Source organism: Gigantopelta aegis, chromosome 5 (assembly GCF_016097555.1).
Source record: "Gigantopelta aegis isolate Gae_Host chromosome 5, Gae_host_genome, whole genome shotgun sequence".
In the NCBI taxonomy this organism is placed as follows: Eukaryota; Metazoa; Mollusca; class Gastropoda; order Neomphalida; family Peltospiridae; genus Gigantopelta; species Gigantopelta aegis.
This window is the reverse complement of record NC_054703.1, coordinates 32120327-32147215: the sequence shown is the minus strand read 5'-3', so window position 1 is coordinate 32147215 and position 26889 is coordinate 32120327. Positions and strand designations below refer to the sequence as shown.

The following is a 26889-nucleotide window of genomic DNA, read 5'->3' as shown; positions in this document are numbered from 1 at the left end:
CTGACGTCACATATCCCCGTGATATTTAATATAATTGCTATTATACACTTGCAATATTTAATATTTAATGACCGTGAGACAATATATGTGTTATAAGTAATATAATTAACGGCGTCTGTCTTCCTTAGATTTGTTTGCCAATATTAGACCTTACTTTAACTTGTCTGGGTGTTGCAAATTACAAATAGAGAAATACATACTCTATAAAAACTGTTCACATAAAGAGTTTGATGAAAACTGGGCACCTTGGCAAAGATGTCTAGAAAATTAAACTTAGCCTCAATAGTTAAAAATAACTCCAATATAAGACACATACTGTTGGTGGTGGGGTTTTTTGTGTGTGTTTTTTGTAAACTAAAAGCCATTAACGTTTGTTTTCTATATTTGGAAATACGGATTTTTCTTTTCTTCTTTTCTCTCTGTCTAGCTGTTTAATTTCTATTTTATTATATATTTAGTCTGTCATTAATTTTGTGCTCCAAATTTGACTGTTTCAATTAACTAGAAATTTTATTAAATGCACTTTATATTTATGTATCTATTGTAAGATAATGATTTCAGGGCCCCAACCCTGACATTATCAATATATAAATATCTGGGACAATAAATATATATATATATATATAAAAAAAAACCCCAAAATACCCCCACTTGTCTGGGTGTAGGCACATACAAAATAGAATTAATTTAATGGTAGCTTGATTCTGATTGGTACTTATAAGCCTCTGTCAGTCGGTAGAATCTTAACAAAGGAAACAAACTCAAGACTTGATTTTAGTGTGCTAAGTACATAGTTCCAAACAAGTCAGCATATCGTTGAGCGAAGAGAAGAAGAAGTAGGAGGGGTAGGAGAAGAAAAAGAAGGAGGAGAAGAAGAGGAAGAAGAAGAACCCCCCCCCCCCCCCCCCCCCCCCCCAACCCAGCTACAACTGTTCTAGCCTTGGTAAAAGAAGCACGAGAGAAAGATGAACTTTGTTATCATCACCGAGTTCTGCATCTTTTGGTTTTGCTTTTCGTTTCTAATATTCAGCTCAGAGTTGACTGAGGCCGAGACGAAGGGTGTGATGGGTAGTTGTACAGAGAAGAAACCCGGCCTGTATGAGGAGGCGCGACAAGAGTGCTCGGGGAAAGGAGTGACGGTGTCTCGAATTAGAAAACCAGAGGTTAGTTATCAGCTACAATTAGACAGTAGAAGACGTGCAGCGAATTAAGCGTGCTTCGTATGTTAATGTGGTTCATTTTCGGTTACCTGTGAAAAAACAAATGTGTTAATTATTAAATATTTGATTTCCAATAGCCCACGATTAGCTTAGCTTAGCAACTGGTTTAACGTGTCCATATACCACAGACAGAGAGAGACAGAGACACACACAGAGAGAGATATGAATATAGAGGGCAGAGAGAGAGAAAGAGAGAGAGACAGACAGAGAGACAGACAGAGAGACAGAGAGAGAGAGAAGAGAAAGACAGATAGAGACATAGATACAGACAGACAGACAGAGAGAGACAGAGACAGAGACAGACACACAGAGAGAGAGAGAGAGAGAGAGAGAGAGAGAGAGAGAGAGAGAGAGAGATAGGGGGGCAGACAGAGAAAGTGGGGGAAAGACAGAGAGAGAGAGACATACACAGAGAGAGAGAGAGAGAGAGAGAGAGAGAGAGAGAGAGAGAGAGAGAGAGAGAGAGAGAGAGAGAGAGAGAAGATAGTATTTGCTATTCTTAACGCTTCGATATTTTTACAGGCAGGAGATGTAATCTGCCCAGAAGGTTTCACTTTCCTGATGACACGGAGTAAACTACCACGATGTGTCCCACCAGGTAAATATTGGTATTAGATCATTTTGAATACATGTACGTATGTATCTATGTATCTATGTATGTATGTATGCATGTATGTATGTGAGTATATACGTATCTATGTATGTCTGTATGTATATATGTGTATATAAGTATGCATGTATGTATGTATGTTTGTATATATGTATATGTATACTCACGGAACAAAGTTCCTGTGCATCATTAAAATTTCAGTAAGACTTATATTTTTAAAATTTAGAAATATTGTGTTTTACATAGAAGTACTATTTATCTGTTAAAAGTAGAGTGATCTTCTCCTGTCTTCTGAACCTGACGTACGGTATACACAATGGTTGGTGCGCCGTCGATGACGATGTAACAGAATAGCGTATTGAAGAACTGTCATGGTCGTACTTTGTGATCACCTACTCGGATGCGTACAGTTCTTCCACTGATTGGCTTTAATTCAGGGATGTATTGGGATGTTAAACTTGGAATTTTCAAATGATTCCATATGTGTACCCCATTGATGTTGATGATTTGTTAACGAGACGTCACGTGTCGACTCCCTAAACATGGAAGATCCGTAATATCCCTAAACTGTCGAGAACATCTCCGCACACAGTGCATAGTTTTCTGACGAACACCAATCAACACCAAAATTACAACATCAACGTTTGTGCCATTCTAACCTCAATCGTACCCATCTTTCGGAGAAGTTCATTTTCGTGGAGTCGTGGCATCACACTGACGACAATCAAATACCAACAAAAGTATTATTTCTCTCTCTCTCTCTCTCTCTCTCTCTCTCTCTCTCTCTCTCTCTCTCTCTCTCTCTCTCTCTCTCTCTCTCTCTCACAAACACACACACACACACACAACACACACAGACAGACACATACACACAAACACAAACACACATACGCGCACACACACACAAACACACACACAAACACACACACATACTCACACAAACACTCTCTCTCTCTCTCTCTCTCTCTCTCTCTCTCTCTCTCTCTCTCTCTCTCTCTCTCTCTCTCTTTCTCACACACATATATTTGTATTTGATATTTATCCACAAAACTTTTCTCTTTTTTTCATTAAACTATTTTGTATTTTATTTAAAATGTATACTTCCTTATTTATATACAGATCCGGCTGGGAACACTGAAGTGCACATCACCAAAAAGACTCACGCCGAACAGTATTTGGCACCTGATGACGCCATATTACGTAAGTTGACACTTGATGACGTCATTTTATGCAAGTTGTCAGTTGGTGACGTCATTTTATGCAAGGACGTCATTTTAGTGTGTGTTATGTGTGTGTATGTGTTTGTGTGTGTGTATGTGTGTGCGTGCGTGTGCGTGGTAGCTACCTAACAGAGGTATATTCAGACAGGACAGCACAAACCACGGTCACTCTTCAATCGATATATGATATAGTTAACTGATGTGCAGTAGATATTGGTCCGTTAACAATAGTAGTAGTAGTAGTAGTAGTTATAATAGTGGTGGTGGTGGTGTTGGTAGTAGTAGTAGTACTAGTAGTAGTAGTTATAATAGTAGTGGTGGTGGTGTTGGTAGTAGTACTAGTAGTAGTAGTAATAGTAGTGGTGGTGGTGTTGGTAGTAGTACTAGTAGTAGTAGTTATAATAGTAGTGGTGGTGGTGTTGGTAGTAGTACTAGTAGTAGTTATAATAGTAGTGGTGGTGGTGTTGGTAGTAGTACTAGTAGTAGTTATAATAGTAGTGGTGGTGGTGTTGGTAGTAGTACTAGTAGTAGTTATAATAGTAGTGGTGGCGGTGTTGGTAGTAGTACTAGTAGTAGTAGTAATAGTAGTGGTGGTGGTGTTGGTAGTAGTAGTAGTTGTAGTAGTAATAGTAGTGGTGGTGGTGTTGGTAGTAGTAGTAGTTGTAGTAGTAATAGTAGTGGTGGTGGTGTTGGTAGTAGTAGTAGTAGTAGTAGTAATAGTAGTGGTGGTGGTGTTGGTAGTAGTACTAGTAGTAGTAGTAGTAATAGTAGTAGTAGTAGTAGTAGTAGTAGTTATAATAGTAGTGGTGGTGGTGTTGGTAGTAGTACTAGTAGTAGTAGTAATAGTAGTGGTGGTGCTGTTGGTAGTAGTAGTAGTAGTAGTAGTAGTAGTAGTAATAGTAGTGGTGGTGGTGGTAGTAGTAGTAGTAGTAGTAGTAGTAGTAGTAGTAGTAGTAGTAGTAGTAGTAGTTATAATAGTAGTGGTGGTGGTGTTGGTAGTAGTACTAGTAGTAGTAGTAATAGTAGTGGTGGTGCTGTTGGTAGTAGTAGTAGTAATAGTAGTAGTAATAGTAGTGGTGGTGGTGGTAGTAGTAGTAGTAGTAGTAGTAGTAGTAGTAGTAGTGGTAGTAGTAGTAGTAGTAGTAGTAGTAGTAGTAGTAGTAGTAGTAGTAGTAGTAGTAGTAGTAGTAGTAGTGGTAGTAGTAGTAGTAGTAGCAGTAGCACCCTATTACTATTACTATTACTATTATTATTATTATTATTATTATTATTCCTGTTACTATTATTTTTTATTATTACTATATTATTATTATTATTATTATTATTATTACTATTATTATTATTACTATTATTTTTATTATTACTATTTTTATTATTTTTATTACTATTATTTGTATTATTACTGTTACTATTATTAATATTATTATTATTATTATTATTATTATTATTCATTTTACTATTATTTTTATTATTGCTATTACTATTATTATTTTTTTTATTATTACTATTATTTTTTTATTTTTTTATTATTTTTTATTATTACTATTACTATTTTTTTTTTTATTATTATTACTATTATTATTATTATTATTATTATTATATTTCAGACTGTGAAACGTATGGCTCGACATATAAAAAGGCCATCGTGATGAGTACAAAGTTGATGTACACTAAGATGTTGTCGCAGGTTGATGTGATTGAGTGTCAAGCTCGTTGTTTACGCCTTGCTCGCTGTGCCGGCGTCCGGGCGCTATATCTGAAGAAACGGAACCACGTCTGCTACCTTCTATCTGTTAAATCCCCTTATATTCTGTCTCTCGGAACAAGAGGGTATGTGAGACAACGAGAGTGCGCTTAAAGTCGCAGACACTAGATCCAGCCATCGAAAATGGACACTAAGTTTAGTTAATCTACAAACATGCAACACCTTTTTATAAAGTTGTGACAGAGATGAGCTAACTTCTGTCGTGATTAAATGGGGAAATGCCGTCCAGAAATGGACTAGAATTTGTCTTGATGGCCATTACATCTCAGACGAACGTGCGTTTTCAAAACTATGAAATCTTTTATTTTAGGGTATTACAAAACCCTGGATGACCAGAACAGTTTCAGGTGCACGGAAATGAATATTCTAAATAATAAAATGTAAGTACTAAGTTGAATGGTAAAACAAAAACAGCTTTAATAGTGAAAAATACGTCGTTGTATCTAATAAAAACCTAGGGTATGCCACTTTAAGAGAACGTCAAAGAAGGTTGAAAGACAAAACATTTTTTTTTAGAGATGAAATAAATGAGGTGGAACTGCAAATTGAGTAAAGCAATGACGTAGTTAATTCAAAAATGTATAGTACATGAAATATTTAAAAACACTCTGTCTTTTAAATTGCAGAAACTTCGACCCAATAAATGTAATACATATAAACACAAAATGTCAATTGTGACCCAATAAATGTAATACATATAAACACAACGTGTCAATTGTGACCCAATAATTGTAATACATATAACCACAACGTGTCAATTGTGACACAATAATTGTAATACATATAAAAAACAACGTGTCAGTTGTGACCCAATAAATATTATACATATAAACACAAAGTGTCAATTGTGACCCAATAAATGTAATGCATATAAACACAACGTGTTAATTGTGACCCAATAAATGTAATACATATAAACACAACGTGTTAATTGTGACCCAATAAAGATAATACATATAAACACAAAGTGTCAGTTTTGACCCCAATAAATGTAATACATATAAACTCAAAGTGTCAATTGTGACCCAATAAATGTAATACATATAAACACAAAGTGTCAATTGTGACCCTAATAAATGTAATACATACAACACAAAGTGTCAATTGTGACCCCAATAAATGTAGTATATATAAACACAAAGTGTCAATTGTTAAGTTGTTCTTGCTCTTGGAAGATTCCGTCCAGTATACTATTCATGTGTATGACGTCACACTTCAGTAATAATTGTAGATAATTTTATAAGAATCTACAAATGGACAAGGCAGTTTGAACTCTTTGGGCCTTCAGGTCAAGGATCAACGATTCGAACCCAGGAATAATCAAATGAACATGTAGCGTAAGCCTTATAGATCTGGGACCTAATTCACTAAACTCTCGCAACTTTGCGATCTCGCAATGCAATGCTAAAAGACTTGCAAAGAGGATGTTTTGTTGTCTAACAGAGCCTATTAAGAAGAAGAAGTTTGTTTTATTTAACGACACCACTAGAGCACATTGACGTATTAATCATCAGCTATTGGATGTCACAACAGAGCCTAAGAGACCTTTGTTAATAAGGTCCCTGTTTATGGTGATAGTGATACATTGAGACGAACATTGTCAAATACCAAATGGAAAATCATTGCATAAATATTTAGCACGATTGGAACCGTCTCTTGACTCAACCTTAACATTGTCGAAACGAACAACGTTTCAACCAAGGATGCCATACACCCGCTTAATCGAATGAGCACGTGCCTTAAGCCATATCAACCTGCTTATAGTGATTGTGATATACTGAGACGCAAAAGAAACGAAGATTGACAAACACCAAATCAAAATTCCTTCTTTACCTATTTAGCACGTATATCACGCTTAATCCCAACAATTCACTGCTGAGAATGTACTGGTCGAATCGTGAAGGATGTGTTAAATAAACTAGCCTTAACATTGTGTTATCTTTTGGTGTTTCCCTTCAAATAAACTGGACTTAACATTATGTTATCTCTTGGTGTTTGCCTTTAGATAAACTTGACTTAACATTATGTTATGTCTTGGTGTTTGCGTTCAAATAAATTAGCCTTAACATTGTGTCATGTCTTGGTGCTTGCCTTCAAACAAACTGGACTTAACATTATGTATGTCTTGGTATTGTTTGGTCATTGAGATGATTGCATTCCACTAAAATGTGGCGAAACGTCAGTGTGCACTGACAGTGCTTTGTCTTCAATAAACTGACATTAACATCTCACGTGTTGTTGTTTAATTTTAAATAAACTAGATATATCATGGCTGATTGTTTGCCTTGGAACAAATTATCTTTAACATAACTCCATGCCTTCTTTATTGCAAATAAACTTACCTCAGCGTTATCTAATTTGTTTTGTTGTTTGCATTTAAAATTGAGGGGTCCAGTTGAGAGTCATGACCTACTTTTCCGGGACCTTGACCAAGGTGTGTGTCCGTCCTAGGACGCAATGACCTTGTCACACCTGGGCGGTGCCTGACTTTGATATGAGTCATAGCCTGACCGTGGCTTACTTGGAACAGGTACATGTCCGCCCATGGCCTTGACTTAGAGGGACAATGCCCGTTTTATCCTATCCGTGGGATGGGTCATATAAAAGATCCATTGCTACTAATGGAAACATGTGGCAGGTTTCTTTTCTAAGACTATACGTCAAAATAACCAATGTTTGATATCCAATAACCGATGATTAATTAATCAATGCGCTCTTGTGTGTTGCTGAACAAAACATACTTTAACCTATCACTTCTACTGACTCGGCCCGACTCGAGGTAGTGTGTTTAAATCTAGCTCGCTGGATCTCGAATGCCTAACTGTTACAGCCGACAAGTGTGCGTATCATGTTTTCATTTTCGTTGTTACATGGTCGCTAGATAAGATACTCTGCGTAACTTTTACATTATGCAATCTCAAAGACGCTAAGCGTATGACAACAATAAAAATGATCTAAATATGTGCAAAAAAGGAATTTGCGTCCCAAGCTGTTAAATAATTGGCCAGCTTACTAACCGCCCTAATAGTCCCAAACGTCGCCTTTGAGTATTAATTCAATAATATTATAGTCAGAAAAGGGAGCGTTGTATGATTGAAATGCGTCCCAACTTAGTATGACATTTTTCTTAAAGGGGCAGTCCTGAGTTTAAATCCATTGTAAAATGCTGCCCACCAATAGAGCCTTTTCGATTACGTAACATACAAATTAAATTAATTTTCTTATTTAAAATATCAGTGTTTGTATTTACAAGATGTTTGTTGTTGTTCTAATGCTTGCAGTAGCCCAAACCTCTCAATAAGTTCGTACGTACAAAAGAAAAAAAATATATATCACGAATTAAAGTAAAAACTGAGTTCTAAAAATATCAGTATACGACCGCAAACACATTCGATATACAGACATTGGTATTCTAAAATGTATTTAGTATGAAATAGTAGTCGCTAACAAGGCTCTGTTATCGCAAGCATCTTACAATGGCTGCAAACTTAGAACAGTTCCTTCAAATAAAGCTGCATCCTAACCGGACGCTTGCGACGCGAGCGATTTTTTTTTACAAACCATTTGTAACGGATACAAATCAACCTCCACTAAGGGGATTCGATCCACAGACACTCAGTACGAGAGTCCAGTGCTCTACCAACTGAGCTAATGGGGAAATTCCCGCTAGCTACTGCCAGTAGGAGCACTTGATACCAACACTACTACATACTCCGCCCTCAAGTGAAGCTACGTCCCGGAGCTGTGGGCCACGGGCAGTTGAACTGTTACGGGTCCCGACTGGGTTATGATTGTAGTCTTGTGTTAAGAACACACCCAGTCCCACCGTCGGCTTCAAATGTAACAGATAAAAATCAACCTCTACTGAGGGGATTCGAACCACAAACTCTCAGTACGAGTGTCCAGCGCTCTACCAACTAAGCTAATAGGGAAAGTCCCACTAGCTACTGCCAATAGGAGCACTTTATACCAACACTACTACATACTCCGCCCTCAAGTGAAGCTACGTCCCGGAGCTGTGGGCCACGGGCAGTTGAACTGTTACGGGTCCCGACTGGGTTATGATTGTAGTCTTGTGTTAAGAACACACCCAGTCCCACCGTCGGCTTCAAATGTAACAGATAAAAATCAACCTCCACTGAGGGGATTCGAACCACAAACTCTCAGTACGAGTGTCCAGCGCTCTACCAACTAAGCTAATAGGGAAAGTCCCACTAGCTACTGCCAATAGGAGCACTTTATACCAACACTACTACATACTCCGCCCTCAAGTGAAGCTACGTCCCGGAGCTGTGGGCCACGGGCAGTTGAACTGTTACGGGTCCCGACTGGGTTATGATTGTAGTCTTGTGTTAAGAACACACCCAGTCCCACCGTCGGCTTCAAATGTAACAGATAAAAATCAACCTCCACTGAGGGGATTCGAACCACAAACTCTCAGTACGAGTGTCCAGCGCTCTACCAACTAAGCTAATAGGGAAAGTCCCACTAGCTACTGCCAGTAGGAGCACTTTATACCAACACTACTACATACTCCGCCCTCAAGTGAAGCTACGTCCCGGAGCTGTGGGCCACGGGCAGTTGAACTGTTATGGGTCCCGACTGGGTTATGATTGTAGTCTTGTGTTAAGAACACACCCAGTCCCACCGTCGGCATCAAATGTAACAGATAAAAATCAACCTCCACTGAGGGGATTCGAACCACAAACTCTCAGTACGAGTGTCCAGCGCTCTACCAACTAAGCTAATAGGGAAAGTCCCACTAGCTACTGCCAGTAGGAGCACTTTATACCAACACTACTACACATTGATTTCAATTGCTGCATCCTAATCGCACACGGGGTGGGACGTAGCCCAGTGAAGCGACCGCTTGATGCGCGGTCGGTCTAGGATCGATCCCCGTCGGTGGACCCATTGAGCTATTTCTTGTTCCAGCCAGTGTTCCACAACTGGTGTAACAAAGGCCGTGCTATGTACTTTCCTGTCTGTTTCCTCTCTCGATACATGCGTGGTCCTTAACCATATGTCTGACGCCATATAACCGTAAACAAAATGTGTTGAGTGCGTCGTTAAATAAAATATTTCCAAAAACTGTGGCAGAAGCCACACAATTTGATATTGCTTTTTAGCACATTGTATGCTGAAGGTGAACTCCAGGCAGATTAACAGCAACATATTTTTTTCCAAGATCACATTGTTTTACATTATAGGGCAGCAATCAAACATAAACTAATCAACGAATACTGTTTAAAGTTAGATTATGTAACATAATTGTCCTTTCCTGAACATAACGGCTGTGTTCATTACAATGGCAAGCATACAGCTACATATCCATGTATATACATATATTTATTATGTAGTTGTCCATTATTTAGCGCATCCCACAGACATTCACAGTAATTCCTGACAGTTTTGTCACACATTAAAAACAGTCCATTACACTATGTTTTAAATTATATATTATATGTGGAAAGGTTGTCAACTATGAGTCTCATTGGGTTATTTCTCGCTCCAGCCAGAGCACCACGACAAGTATATCAAAGGCCGTGGCATGTGTTATCCTGTCTATGGGATGGTGTATATAAAAGATCCTTTGCTGCTAATCGAAAAGAGTAGCCCATGAATTGGTCCTTAACCATATGTCCGACGCCATATAACCGTAAATACAATGTGTTGAGTGCGTTGTTAAATAAAACATGTCCTTCCTTCGTTCCTTCAGCTTTGAGTCTGTGTTGTTGTCTTCAGCTATTTAATGTTTGAATGCCCAATAATAGCCTTTGCTGGGGCCTACTGAACAATATAAAACTTGTTTGTCCTTTCCGTCTCGTACGCTTATGGTGTTCCCAACTGCCAGGTATAGTAATAGAGATATTCCACCCCACCCCGCCTCTAATGGTATAATATTTCTGTCACTGCTCTAAAAGGAATTTAAGTTTGGTAGGAATACAAGCCATAGGCCTAAGAGGAAACCAACATAAAAAAATAAACGAGGCATGAAAGTCCGGGTGTATAAAAAACACCTTGCTACCAATGAAAAAAAAAAGTAGTGGTTTTTCTCTTTAAAACTATACATAGTATGTCCAAAATTACCAAATGTTTGACAGACAATAGCCGATGATTAACAAATAGTGCTGAAAAGTAAAAGTGACAAGGATATTCGGGTAAAAGTGACAAGGATATTCGGGCAAAAGTGACAGGGATATTCGGGAAAAAGTGACAGGGATATTCGGGTAAAAGTGATAGGGATATTCGGGTAAAAGTGACAGGGATATTCGGGTAAAAGTGACAGGGATATTCGGGTAAAAGTGACAGGGATATTCGGGTAAAAGTGACAGGGATATTCGGGTAAAAGTGACAGGGATATTTGGGGGAAAAGGTGCTAACCCGAGACCTTTTTACAATGTATGTCCATCATTCAACCCGCAAACGTAGTTGCAGTGTATGTCAAACTGCGTACACTGGTGATTCGTTTGCAACCCTATCTTACTGTTTGGCAGTAATGCTAATAACTGTGAATAAATGTGGCTATCACGATTTACGCATTGGGCAAAACACCATTCTGATGTCCCCCCCCCCCCCCCCCCCACACACACACACACACCACACGCGCGCACACACACGCAAAAAAACCCCAAAAAACCCCACGTGAGTCCGTACGCCTATGAATAAATCAGTGATATCGTGTGATGTCGTTATACAAAACAAACTTTAATGTTGACCAGCGTCCGCATTTACTGAATATTAATAGTCCTAGTTTACAGTCGGAATAGTTTCTTTATATTCACTTCCGTTGTGCTAATCTAGTTTTTTTTTATTCCACGGCAGATGTATTCAGTTTGTTTTCAGTTCGCGATTATTAACTTGACACTATCACCCAGTGTCACTGAGTATGAATAATGTGACGTTGTACATGGTATGCATTTTAAAAATTATTATTCTGGAATTGACAAGTAGAGTTTAATGTCGGCTTCCGCGACGCTCGTGGTATTCAATACTCTAACCTGAATACGGTTTTGGGCCGAGTTGTGAAACAGAATGTTGACACATTTCGTTTAAGACAATTTAATGAATGCAAGTGTGATTATGGGTCGAATCCATGATTTTTTTTAAATGGTCTGGCATAGGCGTACGGGGTTGGGTTTTCTCTTCTTCTTTTTTTTTTTGTTGTTTGGGTTTTTTTTGAGGTGTGGGGGGTGGGGGTGGGGTGGGGGGATGTGTGTGATTTTTGCCAGAATTTAGAGGTTTTAAATGAATATACATGAATTTCGATAATGACGCTGCTTCTAATTTGCATTATTACCAAATGGTAAGGGGTTTATATTATAGTGATGCAAACGAATCACAAGCCATTTATACAACTAATGAGTATTAATGTACAAAATATAACTGTATTGTTTGAAAGTGCAACTAGCTCCGTCCACATGCATGCTGGCCATAGAAAGAAAAAAAATCTGCCTAGGGAAGTATGTTCAGTCACCGCCCCCACCCACCTCCCACAAACACGTACTGCCTAGGGAAGTATGTTAAGTCACTGCCCCCACCCACCTCCCACAAACACGTACTGCCTAGGGAAGTATGTTCAGTCACCGCCCCCACCCACCTCCCACAAACACGTACTGCCTAGGGAAGTATGTTCAGTCACTGCCCCCACCCACCTCCCACAAACATGTACTGCCTAGGGAAGTATGTTCAGTGACCACCCCCACCCACCTCCCACCTCCCACAAACACTTACTGCCTAGGGAAGTATGTTCAGTCACCGCCCCCACCCACCTCCCACAAACACATACTGCCTAGGGAAGTATGTTCAGTCACCGCCCCCACCCACCTCCCACTATCTTAAAATGGACTCCTACAGATCTGTGTTTACTCACATATTCGCATTCAGGCATGGCGGAAGCAAATTAAGATGGGAGGAGTTGGCTGAAAGTGAGAACGTGAATAATAATAATATACAGTGTTTCTGCCAGAAAGAAATTTTTGGGTATGGCGCTATGGAATTGAATACTTACAATGTGTGCTGAATGCAACCACAGTCGACAGAAAGAAAATGAGTAAATTGTAGGGTTAGGGATAAGAAAATCATACAGTAATGATAAGAGTTATTCATTTTGTTAAAAGGTTAACTTAAAAAAATAAAATCTGCACAAATATTTTGCTATGGCGCCATACCTGTTTTACCCTCTGGCAAAAACCCTGATATATATATATATATATATATATATATATATATATATATATATATATATATATATATATATATATATATATATATATATATATACATACATATACATATACATATACATATACATATACATATACATATACATATACATATACATATACATATACATATACATATACATATACATATACACATACATATATAGGTGATTTGGTCACAGGATGGAACCACCTCGGTGGATCCATTCAACTGTTTGGGTTTTTTTTTTCTTGTTCCAACCAGTGTGCGTCAACTGGTCAAAGGTTATGGTATGTGCTTAGCTGGCTGTGGGAAAGTGCATATAAAAGATCCCTTGCTGTTAGTGAAAAAAGTGCTCTAGTGGTGCCATTAAACAAAACAAACTTTACCTGTCAAGTTTTAGGAGGTTCGGGGGCATAACAAAATTTAATGCTGGTAAATATTTAGCTCCAGTAACCTCTAGCCCTCACGTTATTAATAGGGGAGGGCTAGAGAGGACTGTGTGTAATACTTCGGCAGTCGTCGACTGTCAAATAGTAGCTGTCAAATGGTAGCTAGCAAATGTGTCTAAAATACACACGTTTTCCTAAAATTGATGCCACATAGTTTTAGGTCGATTATTCTTGGAGTCCAGTCATGACATTAAATCTACGTTGTTAATCAATACCAACACTATACGAAGAAACCCGACGCCTTTATGCGAAACGAACGTGCGCTGTGATTATTTGTGGTGCTGTAGAACAAAGTGTTTGCCCACGTGCGAAGGTGCGAGTCCTAATCGCTACCATAAAGATGCTACCATAAAGATGCCATCGTGAAGTATTGGCAGTTTAAACATATCTTTTTACAGTTTTAGAAATATTTGATGAACTGAAAGAAAGACATGGTTTATTTAACGACGCACTCAACACATTTTATTTACGGTTATATGGCATCAGACATATGGTTAAGGACCACACAGATATTGAGAGAGGAAACCCGCTGTCGCCAATTCATGGGCTACTTTTTCCGATTAGCAGAAAGGGATCTTTTATATATACCATCCCACAGACAGGATAGTACATACCACGGCCTTTGTTTCACCAGTTGTGGAGCATTGGCTGGAGAGAAAAATAGACCAATCGGTCCACCGACGGCGATCGACCCTAGACCGACCGCGCATCAAGCGTACGCTTTACCACTGGGCTATGTCTGATACTCCTAAAGGGTGTACATCCCAGTGTTTGCATTATTTAATTTATTACATTTTCTTATTGATTACAGGCAGATTATGTCAAAACTGGTGATATAATCTAATACATATTCATGTCAATGAATATTCAAATATTAGTTATTGTACTATTGTACAATCTATTTCAGGTGGTCTTGACATATATATATTCTTTTTTTCTCTGAAATTATTGATTTGGTTTTTGATAACTTTTAAAAATATATTTAGAGTTAAAAGTTTGTTTTGTTTAACAACACCACTAGAGCACATCGATTTATTAATCATCGACTATTGGATGTCAAACATATGGTCATTTTGACACAGTCATAGAGGAACCCCGCTACATAGGTTTTTTTTCATTATTAGCAGGGGATATTTTATATGCACTATCCCACAGACAGGACATCACATACCACGATATTTGATATACCAGTCGTGGTGCACTGGCTGGAACGAGAAATAGCCCAATTGGCCTAACGACGAGGACCGATCTTAGACCGACCGCGCATCAGGCGTGCACTTTACCACTGGGCCCTTATGTTTAGAGATACGTTCATGCTTATTTTCACACACACACACACACACACACACACACACACACACGGACATACACATACACACATACATACACACACACATACATACACACACGGACATACACACACACATACACATACACACACGGGCATACACACATACACACACACACACGCGCACACACACACACACACACACACGGACAGACACACACACACACATACCCCCACACACACATACACACACGGACACACACACACACGCAGACACATACACATACACACACGGACACACACAGACACGCATAGACACACACACATACAGACACACACACATACACACACAGACACACACACATACACACGCAGACACATACACGTACACACACGGACACACACAGACACACACACATACACACACACACATACACACACAGATATACACACACACACACACAGACACGCGCGCGCGCACACACACGGACACACACACAGACACACACACACATACACACACACAGACAGACACACACAGGCACACACACATATACACACACACATACACACATACACACACACATACACATACACACACAGACACACACATACACACATATATACACACACACAGACACATACACACACACACACATACATACACAAACACACACAAACACGCACACACATACACATACACACACATACACATACACACACAGACACACACACATACACATACATACACATGCACACACATACACACACACACATAGACACACACACATACAGAGAGAGAGAGACACACACACACAGACACACACATAGACACACACAGAGAGAGACACACACAGACACACACACACACAAACACCAACACACACGCACACACACACACGGACACACATACAAACAGACACAGACACACGCATACACACAGACATACACACATATACACAGACACACGCAGACACAGATACACACAGACACACATACACACACATGCACGCACAGACACACACACCTGCGCGCACAGACACACACACCTGCGCGCACAGACACACACACATGCACGCACACTCACACTTGTATATGTATGTGCCTGCTTGTGTTTGTGCGTGCATATGTCTGGGTGTCTGGGTGTCTGTATGCATGTGTGGGTGGGTGTGTATGTGTATCTTTATTTACAAATCAGCATGTTGTTCAGGCGCGGATGCAGGATTTCTGAAAGGGGTGTGGGTGTCCAAATGTGATGACTGATCTCTTCTTTTACACAGAACGGTTAACATAATCACGTTTCCCCTTAAATGTTATTAGCGGTTTTTAAAAAGGAGGGAGGGTCCGGACCTCTGGACCCCTCCCCCCGGATCCGCTACTGCTGTTCCTCAATGTGGTAACATTAAACGTGTTTCATTGAGAGTGACGAATACAGCACATAGTCACTAGCTCTTCGACATTTTAAAACGACTTCTATAAACATGTCATCATATTATACACGTGATATACGTGATATATATAACGTGTTTCATTGAGAGTGGCGAATACAGCACATATTCACTAGCTCTTGGACATTTTAAAACGAGTTCTATAAACATGTCATCATATTTTCAAATATGTTTTTCGTTTTATATATTTAATATTAATATACTTCATTGTGTCTTTCATGAGTGTCACTCTTTCATAGCAGTCTACATTTTTTTGTATTAATAATTTTTAAATTTTACATTGATGTTGATGATCATGTATCTTTGTTTGACGATTTGTTTATTTTATTTTTGTGGTTGGGTGTCGTTATACATTCATTCATCCATGGGGCGCGATGTAGCCAAGAGGTAAAGCGTTCGGTCTGGGATCGATCCCCGTCGGTGGGCCCATTGGGCTATTTTTCGCTCTAGCCAGTGCACCACGACTGGTATATTAAAGGCCGTGGTATATGTTATGCTTTCTGTGGGATGGTGCATATAAAAGATCCCTTGCTGCTAATCAAAAAGAGTAGCCCATAAAGTGGCGAAAGCGGGTTTCCCCTCTCAATATCTGCGTGGTCTTTAACCATATGTCCGACGCCATATAACCGTAAATAAAATGTGTTGAGTGCGTCGTTAAATAAAACATTTCCTTCCTTCCGGCTTTTGTTTTGTGCTGGGGTGTCGTTAAACATTGATTGATTGATTGATTCATTCATTTGTTATTTATTTAAGTATGTTTGTTCTATTGCAGCGCGTGTTCTGTTCACACTGAGGAACATGCACATCCTGCTGTGTTTCGAGAAGTCGTATCGCTATGACATAATTAAAGGCATACTGTCACGAATTTAAGGACCTTATTTCTCTAAAAATGGATAATAAAAAATAAAATTACATTAATTGTTGGAAACCAAATCTAGTGATCGCATCACCTTAACTGAACCATGATGGAGTGAAATCCATGTCATCCCTCTCGACAATTTTAGGTTTTTAATTATGGACCATTGCCATAATTCAATTATTTTTACAAAATGTCATTAAAAAATGGAGTATGGTGGTTATGAAGATGGTTCAATAAAGTAAATTTAGGAACAAATCAAATTACTTTTTGTCCAGGTAATACTTTGTTAGATCATTAAATAGGTCAGTGGTCTGTGATAATATGTCTTTAAAGTCCACCAGCGTGAATTGATGGAAACAAAGCTAGAGCTCTCCAACAAAGCATGGAAGCAGACTCCAGTCTGAGAAGCAGCATGACGCTCAGTCGTGACGTCCGCCGTGCCACGTGCAATGTGTGCTCGAAATCATTTCTACGCCACTCTCACCTAGAACAACATATGCGCGTCCATACTGGTGAAAAACCTTTCAAATGCGAGGTGTGTGCGAAATCTTTCAAACAGAAAGGTCAGCTGACCGTGCACCTGCACGTGCATAGCAACGAGAGGCCGTTTATATGTGGCATGTGTTCGAAATGTTTCTCCGCTAAATCTCAAATTGAACGTCACGTACAGACCCATTCTGTTGAAAAACGTTTCAAATGTGATATGTGTTCACACAGTTACACATGCCGGTCCAGACTGATGCAGCACGCGTTGGTTCATACGGGAGAAACGCCTTTCACTTGTGAACTGTGCACGAAACGTTTCATGCACAGTTCGAGCTTGAAGCGCCATATGTGTGTACATTCTAACGAGAAGCCCTTCTCGTGCGAAATATGTTTTAAATGTTTTACGCTGAGATCCAGCTTAAAGATGCATTTGTTGATTCATGCTGGAAAAAAGCAATTTAAATGTGAGAAATGCTGGAAAGGCTTTTCACAAAGTTGCAGCTTAAAACAACACATGGTAACTCACACGGGAGAGAAACCATTCAGCTGCGATATTTGCTTCAACACTTTCTCACAAAGGGGCAGCTTGAAGAAACACACGTTAATTCACAACGGGCAGAAACCATTCCAATGCCAGGTGTGTTCGAACCGCTTTACTCAAAGAAATAACTTAAAAGAGCATATGAAGATTCATACGGGAGAGAAACCTTTCAAATGTGACGTGTGCAATACCTGTTTTATAAATAGACTCGGCCTAAGACAGCACACGCAGACCCATACTGGTGACAGGCCATTTAAATGTGAATTGTGCACGAAGTGTTTTACCCGACGCACTCATCTAAATCAGCATATGCTGATTCATACTGGAGAGAAACCCTTTATGTGTGCAGTATGTGCGAGACGTTTTAGACACAGCAACAACTTGAAAATCCATATGTTGCTCCATAAACGTTAGACCTAATTCATATGTATCAAATTCAAAATGTATATGCTGTGCCATAATAGTAACCTTGTTCATATGCATAAAATTTATTGAAAACTATTTGTTTCTCACTTCGAGTTAGACCTAGTTTCTATATGACAATAATTTGAAAATCCATAGGTTTAAAATCAATATGTTGCTTCATACTAGTTAAAACTACTTAGTATGTAAGAATTTTAAAATTCATATGCTGAAAATCCATATGTTCATCCATTCTAGTTAAAGCTAGTTCATATGTAACAATTTCAAAAGCTGTATGTTGCTCCATTCTAGTTAAAGCTAGTTCATATGTAACGATTTGAAAATCTGTATGTTCATCCATTCTAGTTAAAACTAGTTTAAAACTAGTTCATATGTAACGGTTTGAAAATCTGTATGTTCCTCCATTCTAGTTAAAACTAGTTTAAAACTAATTCATATGTAACGGTTTGAAAATCTGTATGTTCCTCCATTCTAGTTAAAGCTAGTTCATATGTAACGATTTGAAAATCTGTATGTTCCTCCATTCTAGTTAAAGCTAGTTCATATGTAACACTTTGAAAATCTGTATGTTGCTCCATTCTAGTTTAAAGCTAGTTCATATGTAACAATTTGAAAATCTGTATGTTGCTCCATTCTAGTTAAAGCTAGTTCATATGTAACGATTTGAAAATCTGTATGTTCATCCATTCTAGTTAAAACTAGTTTAAAACTAGTTCATATGTAACGGTTTGAAAATTTGTATGTTCCTCCATTCTAGTTAAAGCTAGTTCATATGTAACGATTTGAAAATCTGTATGTTCCTCCATTCTAGTTAAAACGAGTCCATATGTAACGATTTGAAATTCTGTATGTTCCTTCATACTAGTTAAAACGAGTCCATATATTACTATCTGAAAATCCATATGTTGCTCTAAAACTAGTTCATATGTAACGATTTGAAAATCTGTATGTTCCTCCATTCTAGTTAAAACGAGTCCATATATTACTCTCTGAAAATCCATATGTTGCTCCATTCTAGTTAAAACGAGTCCATATATTACTATCTGCAAATCCACATGTTGCTTCATACTAGTTAAAACGAGTCCATATATTACTATTTGAAAATCCATATGTTCCTCCATACTAGTTAAAGCTAATTCATATCTAACAATAATTTCAAAATTAACAATTTTGTCCATACTAGTTAAACCTAGTTCATATGTAACAATACTTTGCAAATCCATGTTGCTTAATACGAGTTAAACCAAGTTCTTTTGTAACAATCATTAGAAAATCCATATGTTGCTCCATACTAGTTAAACCTGGTTCATATGTAAAAATAATTAGAAAATCTATATATTGCAACATACTAGTTAAACCTGGTCTATATGTAACAATATTTAGAAAATCTATATTGTTCCATACTAGTTAAACCTGGTTTATATGTAACATTAATTAGAAAATCTATATATTGCTCCATACTAGTTAAACCTGGTTTATATGTAACATTAATTAGAAAATCTATATATTGCTCCATACTAGTTAAACCTGGTTTATATGTAACAATAATTAGAAAATCTATATATTGTTCCATACTAGTTAAACCTGGTTTATATGTAACATTAATTCGAAAATCTATATATTGCTCCATAGTAGTTAAACCTGGTTTATATGTAACAATAATTAGAAAATCTATATATTGTTCCATACTAGTTAAACCTGGTTTATATGTAACATTAATTAGAAAATCTATATATTGCTCCATAAATTTCTCCGCTAAATCTCAAATTGAACGTCACGTACAAACCCATTCTGTTGAAAAACTTTTCAAATGTGATATGTGTTCACACAGTTACACATGCCGGTCCAGACTGATGCAGCACGTGTTGGTTCATACGGGAGAAACGCCTTTCACTTGTGAACTGTGCACGAAACGTTTCATGCACAGTTCGAGCTTGAAACGCCATATGTGTGTACATTCTAACGAGAAGCCCTTCTCGTGCGAAATATGTTTTAAATGTTTTACGCTGAGATCCAGCTTAAAGATGCATTTGTTGATTCATGCTGGAAAAAAGCAATTTAAATGTGAGAAATGCTGGAAAGGCTTTTCACAAAGTTGCAGCTTAAAACAACACATGGTAACTCACACGGGAGAGAAACCATTCAGCTGCGATATTTGCTTCAACACTTTCTCACAAAGGGGCAGCTTGAAGAAACACACGTTAATTCACAACGGGCAGAAACCATTCCAATGCCAGGTGTGTTCGAACCGCTTTACTCAAAGAAATAACTTAAAAGAGCACACGAAGATTCATACGGGAGAGAAACCTTTCAAATGTGACGTGTGCAACACCTGTTTTATAAATAGACTCGGCCTAAGACAGCACACGCAGACCCATACTGGTGGCCGTTGAAATGTGAATTGTGCACGAAGTGTTTTACCCGACGCACTCACCTAAAACAGCATATGTTGATTCATACTGGAGAGAAACCCTTTATGTGTGCAGTATGTGCGAGACGTTTTAGACACAGCAACAACTTGAAAATCCATATGTTGCTCCATAAACGTTAGACCTAATTCATATGTATCAAATTCAAAATTTATATGCTGTGCCATAATAGTAATCTTGTTCATATGCATAAAATTTATTGAAAACTATTTGTTTCTCACTTCGAGTTAGACCTAGTTTCTATATGACAATAATTTGAAAATCCATAGGTTTAAAATCAATATGTTGCTCCATACTAGTTAAAACTACTTAGTATTTAACAATTTTAAAATTCATATGTTGAAAATCCATATGTTCGTCCATTCTAATTAAAACTAGTTCATATGTAACGATTTGAAAATCTGTATGCTCCTCCATTCTAGTTAAAGCTAGTTCATATGTAACGATTTGAAAATCTGTATGTTACTCCATTCTAGTTACAGCTAGTTCATATGTAACGATTTGAAAATCTGTATGTTGCTCCATTCTAGTTGAAACTAGTTCATATGTAACGATTTGGAAATCCATATGTTCCTCCATTCTAGTTAAAACTAATTCATATGTAACGGTTTGAAAATCCATATGTTCTTCCATTCTAGTTAAAGCTAGTTCATATGTAACGATTTGAAAATGTATATGCTCCTCCATTCTAGTTAAAGCTAGTTCATATGTAACGATTTGAAAATCTGTATGTTCCTCCATTCTAGTTAAAACGAGTCAATATGTAACGATTTGAAATTCTGTATGTTCCTTCATACTAGTTAAAACGAGTCCATATATTACTATCTGAAAATCCATATGTTGCTCTAAAACTAGTTCATATGTAACGATTTGAAAATCTGTATGTTCCTCCATTCTAGTTAAAACGAGTCCATATATTACTCTCTGAAAATCCATATGTTGCTCCATTCTAGTTAAAACGAGTCCATATATTACTATCTGCAAATCCACATGTTGCTTCATACTAGTTAAAACGAGTCCATATATTACTATTTGAAAATCCATATGTTCCTCCATACTAGTTAAAGCTAATTCATATCTAACAATAATTTCAAAATTAACAATTTTGTCCATACTAGTTAAACCTAGTTCATATGTAACAATACTTTGCAAATCCATGTTGCTTAATACGAGTTAAACCAAGTTCTTTTGTAACAATCATTAGAAAATCCATATGTTGCTCCATACTAGTTAAACCTGGTTCATATGTAAAAATAATTAGAAAATCTATATATTGCAACATACTAGTTAAACCTGGTCTATATGTAACAATATTTAGAAAATCTATATTGTTCCATACTAGTTAAACCTGGTTTATATGTAACATTAATTAGAAAATCTATATATTGCTCCATACTAGTTAAACCTGGTTTATATGTAACATTAATTAGAAAATCTATATATTGCTCCATACTAGTTAAACCTGGTTTATATGTAACAATAATTAGAAAATCTATATATTGTTCCATACTAGTTAAACCTGGTTTATATGTAACATTAATTCGAAAATCTATATATTGCTCCATAGTAGTTAAACCTGGTTTATATGTAACAATAATTAGAAAATCTATATATTGTTCCATACTAGTTAAACCTGGTTTATATGTAACATTAATTAGAAAATCTATATATTGCTCCATAAATTTCTCCGCTAAATCTCAAATTGAACGTCACGTACAAACCCATTCTGTTGAAAAACTTTTCAAATGTGATATGTGTTCACACAGTTACACATGCCGGTCCAGACTGATGCAGCACGTGTTGGTTCATACGGGAGAAACGCCTTTCACTTGTGAACTGTGCACGAAACGTTTCATGCACAGTTCGAGCTTGAAACGCCATATGTGTGTACATTCTAACGAGAAGCCCTTCTCGTGCGAAATATGTTTTAAATGTTTTACGCTGAGATCCAGCTTAAAGATGCATTTGTTGATTCATGCTGGAAAAAAGCAATTTAAATGTGAGAAATGCTGGAAAGGCTTTTCACAAAGTTGCAGCTTAAAACAACACATGGTAACTCACACGGGAGAGAAACCATTCAGCTGCGATATTTGCTTCAACACTTTCTCACAAAGGGGCAGCTTGAAGAAACACACGTTAATTCACAACGGGCAGAAACCATTCCAATGCCAGGTGTGTTCGAACCGCTTTACTCAAAGAAATAACTTAAAAGAGCACACGAAGATTCATACGGGAGAGAAACCTTTCAAATGTGACGTGTGCAACACCTGTTTTATAAATAGACTCGGCCTAAGACAGCACACGCAGACCCATACTGGTGGCCGTTGAAATGTGAATTGTGCACGAAGTGTTTTACCCGACGCACTCACCTAAAACAGCATATGTTGATTCATACTGGAGAGAAACCCTTTATGTGTGCAGTATGTGCGAGACGTTTTAGACACAGCAACAACTTGAAAATCCATATGTTGCTCCATAAACGTTAGACCTAATTCATATGTATCAAATTCAAAATTTATATGCTGTGCCATAATAGTAATCTTGTTCATATGCATAAAATTTATTGAAAACTATTTGTTTCTCACTTCGAGTTAGACCTAGTTTCTATATGACAATAATTTGAAAATCCATAGGTTTAAAATCAATATGTTGCTCCATACTAGTTAAAACTACTTAGTATTTAACAATTTTAAAATTCATATGTTGAAAATCCATATGTTCGTCCATTCTAATTAAAACTAGTTCATATGTAACGATTTGAAAATCTGTATGTTACTCCATTCTAGTTACAGCTAGTTCATATGTAACGATTTGAAAATCTGTATGTTGCTCCATTCTAGTTGAAACTAGTTCATATGTAACGATTTGGAAATCCATATGTTCCTCCATTCTAGTTAAAACTAATTCATATGTAACGGTTTGAAAATCCATATGTTCTTCCATTCTAGTTAAAGCTAGTTCATATGTAACGATTTGAAAATGTATATGCTCCTCCATTCTAGTTAAAGCTAGTTCATATCTAACGATTTGAAAATTTGTATGCTCCTCCATTCTAGTTAAAGCTAGTTCATATGTAACGATTTGAAAATCTGTATGTTGCTCCATTCTAGTTAAAGCTAGTTCATATGTAACGATTTGAAAATCTGTATGTTCCTCCATTCTAGTTAAAGCTAGTTCATATGTAACGATTTGAAAATCAATATGTTCCTCCATTCTAGTTAAAGCTAGTTCATATGTAACAATTTGAAAATTTGTATGCTCCTCCATTCTAGTTAACGCTAGTTCATATGTAACGATTTGAAAATCTGTATGTTCCTCCATTCTAGTTAAAGCTAGTTCATATGTAATAATTTGAAAATCTGTATGTTGCTCCATTCTAGTTTAAAGCTAGTTCATATGTAATAATTTGAAAATCTGTGTGTTGCTTCATTCTAATTAAAACTAATTCATATGTAACGATTTGAAAATCTGTATTTTGCTCCATTCTAGTTAAAGCTAATTCATATGTAACGATTTGAAAATCTGTATGTTCCTCCATTCTAGTTAAAGCTAATTCATATGTAGCGATTTGAAAATCTGTATGTTCCTCCATTCTAGTTAAAACTAGTTTAAAACTAGTTCATATGTAACGGTTTGAAAATCTGTATGTTCCTCCATTCTAGTTAAAGCTAATTCATATGTAGCGATTTGAAAAGCTGTATGTTCCTCCATTCTAGTTAAAACGAGTCCATATATTACTATCTGAAAATCCATATGTTGCTCCATACTAATTAAAGCTAATTCATATCTAACAATAATTTCAAAATCAACAAATTTCTCCATACTAGTTAAACCTAGTTCATATGTAACAATACTTTGCAAATCCATGTTGCTTCATACGAGTTAAACCAAGTTATTTTGTAATAATCATTAGAAAATCCATATATCGATCCATACTAATTAAACTTAGTTCATATGTAACAATAATTAGAAAATCTATATATTGTTCCATACTAGTTAAACCTGGTTTATATGTAACATTAATTAGAAAATCTATATATTGCTCCATACTAGTTAAACCTGTTTTATATGTAACAATAATTAGAAAATCTATATATTGCTCCATACTAGTTAAACTTGGTTTATATGTAACATTAATTAGAAAATCTATATATTGCTCCATACTAGTTAAACCTGGTTTATAAACAATAATTAGAAAATCTATATATTGTTCCATACTAGTTAAACCTGGTTTATATGTAACATTAATTAGAAAATCTATATATTGCTCCATACTAGTTAAACCTGGTTTATATGTAACAATAATTAGAACATCTATATATTGCTCAATACTAGTTAAACCTGGTTTATATGTAACAGTTTGAAAATCTGTATGTTCCTCTATGCTAGTTAAAACTAATTGATATGTAACGATTTGAAAATGCATATGTTGCTCCATACTGGCTAAACCTGGTTTATAAATATGTAACAATTAGAACATCCATATGTAACAATTAAACAAATTAATTGAACAGATGACTTGTTTTGTTTGTAATTCCCAAATTGTGGAAGATGAAACACATTTTATTTTAGACTGTCATAGTTATTATGTCGAGGCATGGGATTTTTAATCCAGATACCAACTCCAAACCCTGAGTGAGTGCTCCGCAAGGCTGAATGGGTAGGTGTAAACCACTTGCACCGACCAGTGATCCATAACTGGTTCAACAAAGGCCATGGTTTGTGCAATCCTGCCTGTGGGAAGCGCAAATAAAAGATCCCTTGCTGCTAATCGGAAGAGTAGCCCATGTAGTGGCGACAGCGGGTTTCCTCTCAAAATCTGTGTGGTCCTTAACCATATGTCTGACGCCATATAACCGTAAGTAAAATATGTTGAGTGCGTCGTTAAATAAAACATTTCTTTTTTTTCTTTCTTTCTTAACAATGTATTAACATTTATTGACGGCTGTATTTCTAAACGTAAAGTTCTAGTTTTGGCTACCAATGGGAGCAGTAATTTAATTTCATTATTTCCAGGTACTTTGACCTTTTTTAGTTTTATAATATACTTTATTAAAATAATATATGATCATTTTATTCATATCAATATAATATAAATGTCTCCGTCTGCTGCTCCATATTAGTTAGAGGAGTAACAATTCGAAGCATAGTGGACTAATTGACCAATATGAAAACATTTATCTCAGACCGTGGCGTTTAGTACTTACACTTAATATTAAATCGGTTTCAAACTGTATAGCTTTATGTTTTTACATTACATGTTTTGACACTACATTGTGTGTATATATACATATATTTATTACCCATATGGTTAAAAATATATTGGTGCATATCAAAGTGATACGTCCCAGTAGAAAGCCACGTGGGACGTAATACTTCGACGTCACACGATGACGTCATCAGTTGGCTCAATACAACCTTACAGGAACGCCAACTAAACGAGGTGAGTGATGATATAAATTAAGATCGTTTATGGGTAATAAATAAGATATTAAACACGCTACAATTTCGAATCATGTTTATGTTCCTCGTGAAATAATTTTCATGGTCACTTGCTAAAGCTCGTGACAACTGAACATTATTTCACTTGGGACATAAACATGGTACGAAATGGAAGCTAGTTTAATATCCAATCTGATTAAAATTAGCTCTACTGGGACTACAAGTAGATCTAACAGCATTGCGTGAGCTCCCATGTCCAGCTGACATTTCATCTATAAATAACAATTTAAATATTAAAGGGACACACCCTAGTTACAGTTATTTGTTAACCATTACGGCGTTGTTTTTCGCTATTAAACCCCATTTTTCACAAATAAAATTGTACTTTACTTACATTTTATTATTTAGAATACACATTTCCATTCACCTGAAGTGCTTTTTCGTAATCCTGATGTTTGTAAAACCACGAAATGCATTTTTTGCATTTTTTCACAAGACGTG

At 36.8% G+C, this 26889-nt stretch overlaps 2 protein-coding genes across 2 annotated transcripts in view; both read left to right on the top strand.

Annotated features, from left to right (window-relative positions):
* LOC121373092 (zinc finger protein 665-like) overlaps positions 1-18728 on the top strand; it is a 32151-nt gene extending 13423 nt beyond the window's left edge. The window contains exons 5-10 of the mRNA XM_041499540.1: positions 1031-1163; positions 1743-1818; positions 2950-3030; positions 4658-4880; positions 16981-17035; positions 17414-18728. Of these exons, the coding sequence (XP_041355474.1) occupies positions 1031-1163; positions 1743-1818; positions 2950-3030; positions 4658-4880; positions 16981-17035; positions 17414-18508 (1663 nt within the window). The 3' untranslated portion in view covers positions 18509-18728. The remainder of the gene's footprint in view (positions 1-1030; positions 1164-1742; positions 1819-2949; positions 3031-4657; positions 4881-16980; positions 17036-17413) is intronic.
* A 131-nt stretch (positions 18729-18859) lies between these two features.
* On the top strand, positions 18860-23516 carry LOC121373091 (zinc finger protein 99-like). Its single transcript, XM_041499539.1, has 2 exons — positions 18860-20905; positions 22265-23516. Exons 1-2 carry the CDS (start codon positions 20335-20337, stop codon positions 23272-23274), a joined length of 1581 nt encoding a protein of 526 aa, XP_041355473.1. The 5' UTR covers positions 18860-20334; the 3' UTR covers positions 23275-23516.
* The last annotated feature ends 3373 nt before the right edge of the window (positions 23517-26889 follow it).

Bases quoted from the DNA above. Each gene is read 5' to 3' on its own strand.
- LOC121373091 (XM_041499539.1), top strand. From the start codon at position 20,335: ATGTGTTCACACAGTTACACATGCCGGTCCAGACTGATGCAGCACGTG. The intron at 20,906-22,264 runs GTTGAAATGTGA...AACAATATTTAG, and splicing joins GCAGACCCATACTGGTGGCC to AAAATCTATATTGTTCCATA.